Here is a 15,136-nt window from a genome sequence, read left to right on the forward strand (position 1 = left end):
AGCATATTTTTACGATGAAGTATGTATCCCAGTATCCCGCCGACCACCTGCCAGCACCATGACTCTGTGTTGTGGGTCTTCGTGCTAGATTCTTCACATCATCACATGTTTTGGACTTCCTTTTGACGTAGTAGAGGAGGCGGTGCATTTCACGAAACGAAGGCAAGGCAAGCACGTTTGGAATTGAAGGAAAAAGGGATCACCTTTTGACGGTGGCTCGCGACATACACAGTAGCACGGAGCAGGCTGCATGCTTCGAGAGGCTCGAGCCGCCGCTCTGACTTGGCCGGCCGCGGGTATGGCTGGTGAAGCACTGGCCAGTTTGGCTTTGCCCTTGCCCTGCTGCTATACTTCTAGCCTCAACGCTCGACTGTGCCGTGCCAGGGCATCTCCAGCGGCGCGACGTGAACGACCGTTTCCGTCCGCGTGTACCGGAAATGCGTCTGGCACCACCTCCAACGGGGCGACGCAAAGTGACCGGACGGACGCGCTAAGTGTCCGCTCGCTTCTCCACCGGGTCCGCCTGGCACCTGCATCGAGGGCATCGCGTCGGCGGTCAGCGCTTCCGCGTCTGCGCCACAGCCTTCGTCATCAATGGCGCGGCTGCCTGTTCTGCACGCGCACTGGCGGCCGGCCGCTGGGCTTCTGCGCCGCCTTCAATGCCATCGTATCCCGCGCGCGGCCGCGCTTAAAAGACCACCGGCAGCGTTCCTCCTTCTCCCACACCTCCGCTCGCACCACCACCGCCGCAGCGCCATGGGGAAGAAGAAGAACGACTTCGAGGCCTCCGGCAGCGGCTGCAAGAGGGTGCCGCTCCCCGTCACGCTGGGGAGGCTCATGCACGGCAAATGGATGCCGTGCGAGCGCTGGTCCGGCGTGCAACTGCCTGGCGGCTGGCGGCTCAGCTGCCGCCGGGTGCCCATCCCTCCCGTCCTTGCGCGCGAGCCTGATCGGAACGCGGAGATCCGGCGAAGGAGGCGGTACCTGCCACCGGACCTCCGCGACGATCCGGCGTACGCCATCGACTCCGACTGCTGGCGTACGTATCTGTCAACCGAGACGGATAAGAGAAGAAGGGCGGGCTTCATGGGCGACAGGGATTTTCCCTTCGGGCCTGCACCGCCGACTCGTCCACGAAGACAGGAGGCGCCGAGGCGTCGTCAGTAGGCGGCGACGCGCGCGCAGCACAACGACGACGACGACCACGTCGACGACGCCTACGGCGCCTACGACGATGAGGACGACTACATCGAGGCGCCCGCGTACCATAACGAGGAGGTGAAGGACGACAGCGACGACTACGTCGCGGCCGTCTTTCACGAATGGCAGCAGGCCGTGGCGGAGGGCCGCGTTTTCGAGTTCCCGGAGAACATGATGGACGACGAGATGGCGAAGCTCGGCGTCCTCGTCTCCGAGAACGACGTGCCTGTGCAGCCGCCGCTGCCCCGGGACGCCACCGGCGTCATGCCGTCGGGCCTGTCGGAGAATGAAGCCCTTCGACTGGCACTACAGGACTCGACAGCGCCACAACCGCAACCCTGGGAACCTCCACCGCCGCCACAGCCGCAACCCTGGGCGCCTCCTCCACCACCGCCACAGCCGCAACCCTGGGCGCCTCCTCCACCGCCGCCACAACCATACCCCTGGGCGCCTCCACCGCCGCCACAGCCGCAGCTCTAGGCGCCTCCACCGCCGCAGCCCTGGGCGCCTCCTCCACCTCCAGCACCGCCGGCGCGCCCGGTGTACGCTCCCCCGGATGACAACTGGCCGTGGGTGATACCGGAGCTCATCGTGCTCGACAGCGACGAGGAGCAGCAGTAGGCGTTTAGTTTTTTTTTTTCATGTTTTAACTATGTAAATTATGTTTCATGTATTAAAAAAATGATTCGGCAAAAAAAATGCGTCGTGCCGCTGGAGCCACCCCCGACACAAACAAACGCGCGGTCGATTTCGACCATTTCACCCGACGCAAACGGACGCGCGCGGACGCGAAAATGCGTCGCGCCACTGGAGATGCCCTCACTACTTGCTTTTCCACCATTGGTACTCCCGGTCAAAAACTTAACGTTGGTCTCCTTAGGAAATTTTCAACTATCAAAAAGTCAAATCTGATGATACACCAAACACACCTCAGATCATCGTGCAAAGAGGTAGTGCATCCTGCTCCGTTTTTTCACTCCAACCGAGTGTTGCAAATTCAGCTCTCACACTCACAATCAGGCCAACCGGTGTTTTGAAGAGATATTGCACATTAGAGCAGGTTCCTCTAAATGAGGATCTCTATATCTTCATATAAATGACTATCTATAAAGATTTCCTTTTAGATATCCTAAGTTTTTCAGTTTTTCAGTGGAACGTCTATGTTTAGATCGTCTATATTTTTTATTTAGTCACTGTCAATTGGACCTCTTGATCTTAGATGTGTGTGGGGACGCGTCCGCGGGGAAGGATTTTGTTTTAGATGGTCCTCGCTTTGTCCTCTAGATTTGGAGGATGAGTAGAGAAAATGGATGGTCCTCTATATTTAGATGACTGTTTAGATGAGCCACTGGAAACGTTTTTTCAACTCATGGTCATCTATACACATTTAGACGATCATATAGATGAGCCACTAGAGATGCTCTTAGGATCACCTCCACCCTCCAAATCGTGGCTGGTAATTACGTCGACTGTGTGTTATGGGATTGTCGACACATGTTGCTGGCGCTTCCACACCGACGCTCCCTATACGGCCACACATTTTAGCCCGAAAAGATAAATTCAAAACCACACATTAATAGAAATTCAAATTCCTACACATAGGAATAGACAACGTATCTTGCATCGGAATATGAAATCAAAGTGCAAGTTCCAGCCACCAAATCGCCATCAAAGTCCTGCGACCAAAACATAGACTCTATCACCAACATAGAACAAATGGATGTGGTGGCACCTTCATCACCCTTGGCTCCTCCGTCAACAATGGTGTCGGTGTCGATGTTGGCATCACCGAGGCAACCGGTTGGCTTGCGGCGACTTGCGCTGCCGCACCCGCCTTCTGATTGGCTTGCGTCGACCTGCGCCGCCGTTGAGGCCGCCTCCACCATGGCCATGTGGACCTCATAGACTTTTGCGGCGCCTCGTGTGTTTCTTCGTGAAGTACCTGCACTGGGCGAGCTCATCCTCCCAAGCTTCGTTTGACATCATCGGTGGCTTTACCCTTAACGTCTGCTTTGTGCGCACGGTTGCATCATCGCCTTCTTCTGCAGAGGCATCCCAACGACGGCGTGAGTGAGGGCATGATCTGGGAGCACACTGGAGCGGCAGGAAGGAACTGGAGTGATGCGTGGGAGAATGAAATGGAAAGGAGAAATAGTTGGAAATGAGAAAATGGATGTAGGGTTTTGGATTATTTGGCTGGCAAGGGGATCTCACGGGTGTGTCCGCGACTCCCCTTGAGGGTAGGGAGCAGCACAAACATGCCTACTATTCGCCTACTATTCTAGTGGGCTCGCCAAAGTATCAACATGCTATAGATGTCACCGGTCGCTAGTGCGAGCTCAAAATGCAGTCGACATTATAATAAGCCTATTGAAGACATTATTGAGGCTGTCGATGAAATGCTCTAACTTTGTGAGTATATTTCCGAGCAAGCCTCCTAGCGCTGCGTGCACGGTGTGTAAACAGATAAAGCAGACATGTAGAGTAACATGTTTGCATTCGCAAAAACAATTTCTACAGCCGAGAAATTCTTCTCCAGAATAGGAAGAGAAAAAAGGTTTCCTAAAAAATGTAAGACGTAAATGGGCCACCGTGTGCTTTCACAGAAGGCCTAACGCAAGCACGGCCCAAGAATGAACGAGACGGCGCCTCCGAAATGTTTTGGCGGGACGATAATCCCTCCATTTACCCCAATCCCAAATCGCCCAAATCGGCAGGAAAAAAGAGAGAGAGATCCAGGCCGGAACCCTAGCGCTGAGCGGCGGCGATGGCGCGCGGCGGCGGGGGGCGGGCGAGGGAGGAGGAGGAGGAGCTGAAGGGCGCGAGGCGGGGGTACCGGGAGGCGTCGTCGGAGGGGAACCGGGAGGAGGAGGCGCGGTGGGCCAACGTCATCGGCGACATCCACAAGCGCCGCGGGGAGTACGTCGAGGCGCTGCGCTGGCTGCGGATCGACTACGAGGTCACCGTCAAGTACCTCCCGCAGCGCCACCTCATCGAGTCCTGCCAGTCGCTCGGGGAGGTCTACCTCCGCCTCGGCCGATTCTCAGAGGCCCTCACCTACCAGGTCCGCCACCACCATTCTCGGATCACACCAACTTGCATTCGATCGTCTGGGCTGTTTAGCAGCAGACTTCGGGTTAAATTAGATTATTTGAGATTCGGTTTTAGCATATAGATTGGGATTTCACCTGCTGTCACCACCAATCTGTTAGTATATTGTGTTTGGATCATTTGGTAGTTTATATGCAGGAATAGAATTTCGATTGGACCGTATGTTTGAACTGTTTAGTGGCGAAACATTAGGCTAGGCTGTTGAAATCATATTGTATGTAACGCCATTTCTCTGTCCGTGACACAAGCAATATTGTGTGGATTCCTCCTGCTGCTGCTGCTGGGTTTAGTCTCATATTGTCAGTTTTTCCTACAAGGCCATATTTTGCAGTAAATTTTCAGGTAGAACTTTTGGTAAACCATACATACCACAACCGTGTTAACCCTTTTCGGCGGAGTGAAAACCTACTGCCTGTAATCATGACATACATCTGAATGTACTAGTCCTGTTTTAGTACCAATCAAAATCTGATATATATAATGGGCGTGATTTGCTCACTACACTTGTGTAACAAGGTCTGATTTTTCATTTCATTTCTATTGTTAGTTATTTAGGTAACACGCACAGTTTGCTACTAACCCAGAATATCTGGTTGGTTTCTACTGCATGATGTCATGTACTCATTTCCATTTCCTTGATGTTTGCATGCTTCACAGAAGAAGCACCTAGAACTTGCCAAGGACTCGAATAACCTTGTTGAGCAGCAGCGAGCTAGTACCCAGCTCGGGAGAACCTACCATGAAATCTTTCTAGGATCTGAAAATGACCATAGTGCCATGCGCAATGCCAAGAAGTATTTCGAATCTTCCATGGAACTGGTAAAGATTCTAAGAAAGAATGCCTCGTCTGAAAAATCCTCCTATCTGAAGGAGCTCATCGATGCACACAATAATTTGGGCATGCTTGAACTGGAGCTTGAGAACTTTGACGAAGCTGAGAAACTGCTTCTCGAAGGTTTGAAAATATGTGATGAAGAAGAGGTAAACCAATATGATGATGCTCGTACTAGGCTTCATCATAATCTAGGAAATGTTTATACTGAGTTACGCAAATGGAAGACAGCCGAGGATCATATTGAGAAGGACATAAAGATATGTAAACAAATACGCCATCTTCAAGGTGAAGCAAAAGGATTTATAAATCTCGGGGAGTTGCATTCTCAGATTCAGAAGTATGAACAAGCAGAACTTTGTTACAATAAAGCTCTTGGTATAATAAAGGATTTGGAAGATGAAGATGCACTAGTTGACCAGATTCATCAGAATATTGAAACTGTTAAGAAAGCAGCTGAAGTTCTCGAGGAGTTGAAGAAAGATGAGCAGAAACTGAAAAAGCTTGTCAGAGATACTTCGAGGGCTCCTGAAACATCAAATGAGAGGAAACTCCTCCTTGAGCAGCATGCATTGCTGGATGATCTTATTGAGAAGGCAAGAATGATATCTTCATGGCACAAAGTAAGTGAACTAAACAGTATCTAGCCATGTAAGCTTTACCCACCTAGTATTAGCTGTAACTTGTACCCACCTTCTCTTCGTGATTTTTTTTTTGTTACTTCTGAATGTTGTTTAGAAAAACAAATGTTCTGGTAGTTTCCTTTCATTTATGCATAACTGGCCATAATTTTCGTAAGGGTTTGGTTGAGTTGATCTACACTTTCTTTTGGGGGCTAGTCCTGTGGATAGTATGTTATTTGATGCTGTCTTCTGGTCATAAATATCCATATTTTATTAGAAGCCTCTTTTCAGAATTAGAACTTCTGCCAAAGCTTCAAGTCTGAACTATTGATGTTATGTGCCTTCAATGTCGAACTTTGCTCTATTTTGTACATGCATCTGTGTTGAACTGCATGTATATTATACATGCTTTTGTGTTGTACCAGGTACTAACATGAATTGGTTAGTTGTTTATTTCATTTGGTGAAAAAAAAACTTGGATCAAGTTTCAGAACTGACGTTGAAAAACAGTTCTGAAGAATCAAAGGTGAAAAAACAGGACACAAATACTCTAATAACATAAATAATTATGTGATGTGTGATGAAAATAAGCACATGGCTCAATTCTGATGTAAACTATTTGCTTTACAGCACAAGGAATTTTCCAAAGCGAAAAAGAGAGTAACAATTGAACTTTGTGACAAGGAAAAACAGAGTGATGCTCTTCTGTCCATAGGAGAATCATACCAAAAGCTGAGAAACTTCAATAAAGCTCTTAAATGGTACACAAAAAGCTGGGACATCTATCAATCGATTGGAAATTTAGAGGCAAGTTTACATTCCCTCATTTATATTTGTGTGTATGTCCACATTTCTGCTACATAATAATAAGACCCACCTTCCTGTTTGCAATTCTTGGTGCTAAAAGTCTCAAATCTTGGTCACCTTGGTACCTGAAATTTCAGGGGCAAGCATTAGCAAAAGTGAACATTGGGAATGCTCTTGATTCTCGTGGTGACTGGGAGGATGCATTGAAAGCTTTTGAAGAAGGCTACAGGCAATACCTCTGTACCTTGCTGTCTAGTAACTTGTTATCTTGCATGCTGCGAAGTAGGAATATGTAAATTTTAGTGTTTTGAAGAGCACATAGGACATGCCATGGAAGGCTTATCCATGAACATGTTATTTGATTAATTGAAACACTCGATTTCTGACTTTATGGACAATGGTCGGTATTTTTTACTTTTTGAGGTGGCCATATATTCCAATCAAGATCGCAGGCATCTAGTACCGTGTATAACACATTTCAGACACTCAACGCGTTTACACTGTACACACATCAACGATACGGTGAACATCCGTACACATATATAATGTGTTGTAATCATGTCAGTACTTGAGGAATCCTTTGTAGTTTGATTTGAAAATTTCACCTGTAGTGAATTGCACCACACAACAATTTTGATATATTATTATGAACCATTATAGTTTAATAGAACATGCACTATAGCATGCGCTGTATCTGTGCCTAAGGAATTTTTGAACATGTGGTGGAGTGCTGTGGTAATTACTATTATCAATGCCATATGTCATTTTTGTTTTGTACCATAATAATGTTGTGCTGTGCATGTGTACATCTATTATCTATTTGGTAAGTGTTCCAGTAAGTCTGGAACTGCATGTCTCACTGTGGCATTTTAGTTCCACCTTTAGATTCTGATACTTGCATTTCAATGATTTGCAGAATTGCTGTGGAAGGTGACCTGCCAAACGTGCAACTTTCTGCCCTTGAAAACATGCAGTACAGTAACACGGTCAGATTTGATAATAAAATAAAAGCCAAGTAAGTTACTAAGTACAGATGTTGGACAGAAGAAAGCTAATTTATGCAAACCTGTTATCAATTAGATTTTGTTTTTCTGCAGGAAGCTGCAGCAAAAAATAGATGACCTAAAGCAAATATTGAATCAACACGAAGCAAGGAGTACTGTTAGTGACTATTGCCCAGAAACTGAATCTGAAGGTGGTGATGTATCTGATAATATACTTGATCCAGTGGATAGTGATGGGCATGGTGCAAATACATATTCAGAGGAGCCCGATGATAATGTTATTCTCTCCTCACTAGTTCATAGAAATAGAAGCTCATCCAATATCAAGGCATCCAAGACACATAGCACCCCCAAGAATGTTGATAGATTATGTCAGATGGATGAGGGAACTAGAGAAGTTATAAGTAAAGCATGTGGTAATCAGTCTGGTAGAAAACGTGTCCGTATGGTTATATCAGACGATGAAGCTGACGAGAATCCTGAAATTGATCAATCAAAAAGGATACTAACTAGTCGAACAGATCACCTGTCTACATCAGGTACACGCCATATGCACATTGTATACTTTCTCCAGTTTTGGGAATGCCTGGTGATTGTCTCCTAATTAGTTTGTGTACATTTTTCTATCACCAACAGAGCATATAGCCCATGGAGCAAACAACAGAATTCAGGTCATACACAGCTTATAATCTCTTGAGATTCATAATTTTATATGGTTGATATGAAACTGAGATACATTTCTCTATCATTTTTCTATTAACAACTTTTGGTTCTCATGTGTTTTTTTTTTGCTTCTCATGTGTTGTGTTCCATCAGATGTTGGTGCAGCAGTAAAGAGTTTGTGACATTATTTTATCTTTTGGATGATAACCAGTATTCATCTGCAGGATAATTTACAACCTACTGAACCCATGGATGCGCACAGTAACTACACACCCTGCCCTGTTGAGGAAAGTATATGTTCATTCAAATCAAGTAGTCCCATTGGTCATGGTAATGATGGCCGGGAAATAGGAGCTTCTAGTGGAGGAAAGGCATCTGCATCCAAACCAGCAGCAAGTGGTTCCAAAGTTTGTAGCCCTGCATCATACAGTCAGCCACCAGGTCAAAATGCTGTCGGCCTTCAATCCACAGATGCTAATCATGTAAGTAGTGTTATAAATTCAGTCTGCACATGATCGCTGAAAAGCATCTAGGGTTGTGCTTTCTTTTGCTCTATCTTTTGTTTGTTTGTTGGAGATTCCGTGATGTCTTATTCTGCTGGTAACTTGAGATGTCCATGAATGCTGAAATACATTAGAAGGGATTCATATGCTAAATGCAACATCTACTGTTTTGATATCGAACATTTAGGTTTGAATGTGCATATGTTCATACTTTTATTTTTCTGGTTACTGCATGAACCGGATACTCAATGCAAATAAAACGTGGAATTAAAAGCTACTGTGTGCAGGCCACTTAGAAATGTCATTTGTAGGGCAGGCAGTTGACGAGTGAACCTACCCTCGAAGGATACTACTCTTGATGAATATCACTACTCTGCGGTTATAGCTGCAAGCCTACATGTCCAAAACATTTACTCCTTCCGTCCTAAAAAAGATGTCACAGATTTATCTAAATTTAGATGTATCTAGATGTGATTTAGTTTATAGATACATCCAAATTTAGACAAAACCATGACATCCTTCTTGGGACGGAGGGGGTATAACTTTTTTGGGGGTGGGAGTGAGCTTCGTACCATATCCACATTTGAGCCTATCTAGGATTTGTTTTCCTTGTCATCTAAAACATTTCACTTCAATCGATTCAGGCAATTCTTAGTTTTCTTACAGTGTTACTTAGAAATACAACAGCTACTCCAATTATGGTATTCCATGGAGTAAAATGCACCTATAGTCAGTGGACATGTTGATGCGGTCCAGTTTCGCCCCTCAACTCAGAAACTGCCCTTTTTGGTTACTAAAATTGCCTGTACGGTTCCTATATGGTTCAAAGTACAATTTTCCTATGTATTCAGACATGACATGTATCTTGCAGAAACCCCCTCCTATCTCCAGTTCTCACAACCATCCTCCCAAATTCCTAAATTTTCCACTCCAAATCTACATGCTACAAGATCATCCTCCACCTCCCGCACATCTGGCCCCAACTTCCTTCGCTGCTGTCGCTGGCATGACAGGGCTGGAGGACGACGAGGCACTGTACCTCCAGGGGCAGGTTTGCCCTGTTGTGCATGTGTTCTACCACAGTGCATAGGTGCATACATAGATAGTGGGAGGCCTCCACGCAAGGATTGCGAGTCGACGAATCGATTTGGGCTAGCGGCTCATAGACTAGCTGTGACTAGTCAGGACTCATGTGGACTAGTCGATATGAGTCCAGCAATAGGTAGTATAAATACCATATTATATAATTACCAATAGTCTAATAATAGTATGTTAATATGTAATGCAATAGAAGGCTGGGGACATGGGAGACGAGGAGTAGAGCACAGCAACAACAGCCGATGAAGGAGAGACGGGGGAAAATTGGACAGCTTGATCTAGGTTTTCCAGAACTGGGCAGGCAATATAGAAAAAAAAAATGACAGGTGGGGTCATTTTATTAGTCACTCCACTCAAAAACTGGACTAGTCGAGGTTATTCGTAACTAGTCGAATGAGTCGCTCGAGACATTGAGTCAATCTCCGAATTGCGACTCGTCGACCAGGCGTTTGAGGTCATCGATGGTGGCTGAGGCAGCAGCGAGAGATGCTTGGGTATCTTCTGCGGAGGAGCAGTAGACATAACGGGTGGACTCATGGTCTTAGCAGCGGCAAAATGGGAGAAGAACGCAACGACAGGGTGCGTTGAGAGAGTCTGCGTGGTTGCAGTTGCTGCCGTGGCATTGGTGCTGTCAAGTTCTGGCTCTATCCTAGCAGCAGCAGTGGCTGCGCTGGATGGATGCACATCCATGGCTTTGGTCTGATGGGGTAGTTACATGCTAGACAATCTGAGGGGAGTCTTTCTGCAATAAAATCAAGCCCCCCATATGCACCAGCACCTGGTTTGGCGGGCCTTGTTTGTCAGATATATGAAACTTCATCTGAATACAGATGGAAAATGTATTTTAGACCGTACTAAACTGTATAAGGAAAATTAGTGACTACAAAGAGAAGTTTCTAATTGGAGGGACTAATTGGCTGTTTCTACAAGTTGAGTGACTATAGGTTTCTATTTTACTCTATTCCATGTGGCCTGTGATTCCAATGTGATGAGATACTTCATTTGCAGCAGTTTTTGGCGTTCAGAATTGGTGAGCACCTGGTGTACTTGGATGCAAATGCTTGCATATGTGAGGCTGCTTTTAGCATTGATTCTCTTAAAGTTGAAGTGGCATGTGTATACAACCTTCAGATTCTTGATGAGAAGAGCTCCAAAGGTTTGCCCTTGTTTTCTAAATTTTGACAAGTCATATAGTCTGTCCATTCAATTTTTTTTTGTATTATTTTCTATCATGGGAACTGGGTTCAATCTTATACTCCAGTGAATTTGCCTTTGATATTCTCATTATTAGATCAGAGGTAGAGTGAGGGATGTGAACTTTGGAAGTCATTTCCATGATGTTTACCATTTCAATTATCAAGTTATCATCTTATGGTCTTGTTGAAAAAATGTACAATGTCCTTTTGCTGAGATGCTTTCTTCATTCTTACTTCATATATTTGGTCTATTTGTCCTGCAATATGTATCTGATTGTTCAACTATTGTACTGTAACATCTGAAAGTACAGTTATTGTTCCCTAGTAACAGGTTTTATTTTTATTACTAAAAGGACATGATTGCTAAATTATAGGGCAGTACCTGAGGATAAACTCTGTGTATACCACGTCTTTGCTAGTTATCCAAGTTTCATGTTCAGGGAACATCCTGTTTCTTTCTTTTCTGTTGAGACTCATGTTTATCTTACTTCGCTAGGCTTGTTTCCTATTATTGGGGAACTCAAGTGTTGTGGGAATGTACTGGATGGTGCAGAATCAACAAATTATATTGGTCAACTTGCTTCTGAAGAGAAGTGCATTGATGTTGTTATTGATGGTACGGGCGTGTTGTACTCAACTTTATTCGCAAATTGCTATTCTGGCATGAGTTCTAGTTCTCTAGGACATCTGAGAAATCGTGTTTATGCCGTTTTGTTGGTAAAGAATATGCATTAAACATTCAAGGGATAATCATTTGATGATTGAAGTAAACACAATATGTTGTGGTAGTTTGGTTCTATATTCTTTATGCTACTAGCCTACACCAGTGGGGAATATGAAATTACTGATTGCTCAAATTTATTTTTTTGTATGCTAAAATAATATTTTCCATACATCACTGTTTAGTTAAAGTTCAAATATCTACCTCACAGTTTGCATACAGTTTCAAAATATATATGTGGTCGTGTACACTGGCTCATGTGGGTGATACAGTTATGCTGATCTCACTCAATATCTGTACATGGTTTGTTTGATTATATTTTTCCTGTTGCATGCCAATCCATCATCTGAAAACATAATACTTACAGTTTCAGTTAGATGATATTGCATCTAATAGAGCTTGTGTTTCTAATGAAGATTGGGTGCCAAAGCGGTTGATGAAACTGTACATTGATTTCTGCGCCAAGTTATCAGAAGTACCAAACAAGAAGCTATTGATAAAATTATATAATCTCGAAGTAAGTTTGATTTATATTACTTGTTTTGATTTATAAATAAATCAGGTCTGGCTAACTTGTCAAAGCCAAATGTGTTCCTCTGCTTCTGTTCTCTAACAGGTTTCTGAAGATGAAATCATTTTGTCTGATTGTGGACTGCAAGATCTTTCAATTACACCTTTTCTTGATGCCCTTAGATCCCATAAGACAATAGCCATGTTGGATCTTTCTCATAACATGCTAGGTATCGTTTTCCCCTATCTCTGCTGCTTTCAAGTATATAATTAATTTATTTCTTCAAGAGTTTGGCACACAAACAGTTGCAGGTAAATGGAAAGTGTCCTTAGCCTTACGACATTGAGTGTGCTGTATTAGTCACCTATTTCTTCATGTTAGACTATCTTTTTGTTTTCTTATCTTAGACTGATTAAACATTCATGTTTATGATTTGCAGGAAACCAAACAATTGAAAGGCTTCAAGAAATATTTGCATCGTCAAGCCAAACGTACGGTGGCTTGACACTGGATTTACATTGCAATCGATTCGGTCCAACAGCTTTATTCCAGGTGTTTTTTTTACTATTCCTGAAACTTGCATGTGAAAGTGGATCCACAGTTAATCTTAAAGTCATACTTTGTCCATAATTTACTGATGAACAGATATGCGAGTGTGCTGTTATGATTAAACGACTGGAAGTACTTAATCTGGCTGGGAATCGCCTCACAGATGGTTGCAGTTCTTATCTTTTCACAATCCTACAGAAGTGCAAAGGTATGTCCACTAAGTGTAGGTTTTTTGTGCTGCGGAAGCTCTAGGCCTTTTGTGTTTGTCTGCAACAGCAGATCGCTGTTTTGGACCTTCAGAGTTTTTTCCATATCTTTTTTTTTTCTCAGTGTACACCTTTACTTTTGTCTTATAATGCATGTAATGTTTTCATTTCGTGACAGCACTATATAGCCTGGATGTTGAGCAGTGTTCTATCACATCAAGAACAGTTCAGAAGATGGCAGATGCAATAGATGAAGGATCGGTCCTTTCACATCTCTCGATAGGTACTTTTGGTGGTTCTCCCTTGTATAACTCAAACTCTTAGGCCTCATGTATAAACATTCCGCAGCTTCAAAACTCCATACTTTTGACAGGAAAGAACAATCCGATTTCTAGCAACACAATGCTTAACCTTCTCTCCAAGCTGGCTTCTCTGAAAAGGTCAGAACATATCATTTCATTACTGTAATAGCAATGAAGTGTGGTGAAATAATATACCAGCTATACATGTGATTACTGCAGGTTTTCACAGCTAAGCTTAACTGGTATAAAACTGAATAAGTTAATGGTTGATAAGCTGTGTTCTCTTGCGCGATCCATGTGTGCAACGGGATTTCTGCTAGGTGGAACTTCCATTGGACCGGTGAGTCTTTTTTCATGTCTTAGTGGTTAGTATTTGCAGCTTGTAACAAACACCATGCCTTCTGGATGCTGCTCTTCTTGCAGGGAGGAACAATTAAGCTTACCGAAGCATTATCTAGCACATCTCAAGAATTGTTGAGGTTGGATTTATCTAACTGTGGGCTCACAACTCCTGAACTCTCACAGATATGTACAAATCTTTCTCAAATCAACATTCTTGACTTGAACCTAGGAGGGAATTCCATTAACTTGGAGGTTTGCTTCCTATTCTCAAATAATTTGATGTATGCAACTTTGGTCCCCATGGTCGGTTGAGTTACATTGCTCAATACAGGGATGCGATACTGTTGGGGTTATACTTGCAAATCCCCAATGCAGTCTCAGATCTCTCACCCTTGACAGATGCAATCTTGGGCTTGCTGGCATTACTCGTATTATTCAGGCACTAGCAGGTGAGGAACAATTATACTCCAAATAAAACCTTATGTGACAGGCTAACAATCTTCTGCCATTTCCAGGGAATGACCAACTGGAGGAGCTGCGCATGGCTGAGAACACAAACTTGGCACTAGAACGGACATTGCATTTCGACGAAGACATGCAGGATGTATCGACAAGTACTGAGCGTAAACGCGGTAACAACGCCGAAACAAGTGATGACATAGCTCCAGGAAACGTAGATCTTGAGAATATGGTGGTGGCAGATAGTGAAGATGAAGCGGCCAATGAAGACCGGCGCGCAGCGTCGGGTGCCTCCCGGAGCTGTGCAAGTTCTTGCCAGAGAAACTCTTATTCAGGCTGTGAGGTCATCCAAGAACTCGCTGGGGCCCTAGTTTTTGCGAAGCAACTGAAGGTGCTTGACCTCAGCCGGAACGGGTTGTCCGAGGAGGGCATACAGTCGCTGTATACTGCTTGGGCTTCTGGCGAGAGAGGCGATGGAATAGTTCGGAAACATGTGAGCAAGGAGGTGGTTCATTTCTCGGTGGATGGTATGAGTTGCTGCGGCCTCAAACCCTGCTGCAGAAGAGACTTGCAAATGTAGTCCTGGGTGGGCCTTCCAACGTCAGATTATAGTCATTAGGATCATATATTTAGATTAGTGAACAGTAAGTTAAGTAGGGCCTTTCTTTCAGTGTAACTCTGCGGCTCTTTCGAGAACAGATATGTGTCGGTAGACTATTATATGAACTTAGCAGCAGTGTAAATTACGACTGTTTGCTGAAGTGAGATTAAGCTTGAATGATGAAACTTTACATGCAAACTACGATGCAGCTCTTCTCATATAGAGAAACCACCGAAAGCTCCGAGAGATTACAGTAAACGGAACCAAGGAGTCTACTCCAATGCTGAGCAGTAAATATTACATCACACAGAACCAGGGGGAACATGACCTCCAATGCTCAACAGTCAGTTTATGATGTGAACAAGCAGCATCCCTAGCATTCGAAGCAGACGAAATAACCGCTGCAAC

General features: G+C 44.4%; 1 protein-coding gene across 1 annotated transcript; it reads left to right on the forward strand.

The window, feature by feature from the left end:
• Positions 1–3,967: 3,967 nt before the first annotated feature.
• Positions 3,968–14,709, forward strand: LOC124688621 (protein TONSOKU). The gene is made up of 20 exons (XM_047222274.1): positions 3,968–4,264; positions 4,969–5,766; positions 6,397–6,573; positions 6,711–6,802; positions 7,490–7,588; positions 7,671–8,116; positions 8,214–8,248; positions 8,465–8,722; positions 10,850–10,997; positions 11,534–11,653; positions 12,175–12,275; positions 12,375–12,498; positions 12,709–12,821; positions 12,915–13,026; positions 13,203–13,307; positions 13,398–13,464; positions 13,546–13,666; positions 13,750–13,920; positions 14,000–14,117; positions 14,184–14,709. The coding sequence occupies exons 1-20, from the start codon at positions 3,968–3,970 to the stop codon at positions 14,705–14,707; spliced, it is 4,026 nt and encodes a 1,341-aa protein (XP_047078230.1). The 3' UTR covers positions 14,708–14,709.
• Positions 14,710–15,136: the final 427 nt, after the last annotated feature.

Source organism: Lolium rigidum, chromosome 2 (assembly GCF_022539505.1).
Source record: "Lolium rigidum isolate FL_2022 chromosome 2, APGP_CSIRO_Lrig_0.1, whole genome shotgun sequence".
Taxonomy (NCBI): Eukaryota; Viridiplantae; Streptophyta; class Magnoliopsida; order Poales; family Poaceae; genus Lolium; species Lolium rigidum.

What these genes read in the sequence shown, in the direction of transcription:
- LOC124688621 (XM_047222274.1), top strand. Translation starts at nt 3,968, where the DNA reads ATGGCGCGCGGCGGCGGGGGGCGGGCGAGGGAGGAGGAGGAGGAGCTG. An exon ending in GATAATAAAATAAAAGCCAA is followed by an intron (nt 7,589 to 7,670) that starts GTAAGTTACTAA and finishes GTTTTTCTGCAG; the next exon opens with GAAGCTGCAGCAAAAAATAG. An exon ending in CCTTTCACATCTCTCGATAG is followed by an intron (nt 13,308 to 13,397) that starts GTACTTTTGGTG and finishes TACTTTTGACAG; the next exon opens with GAAAGAACAATCCGATTTCT.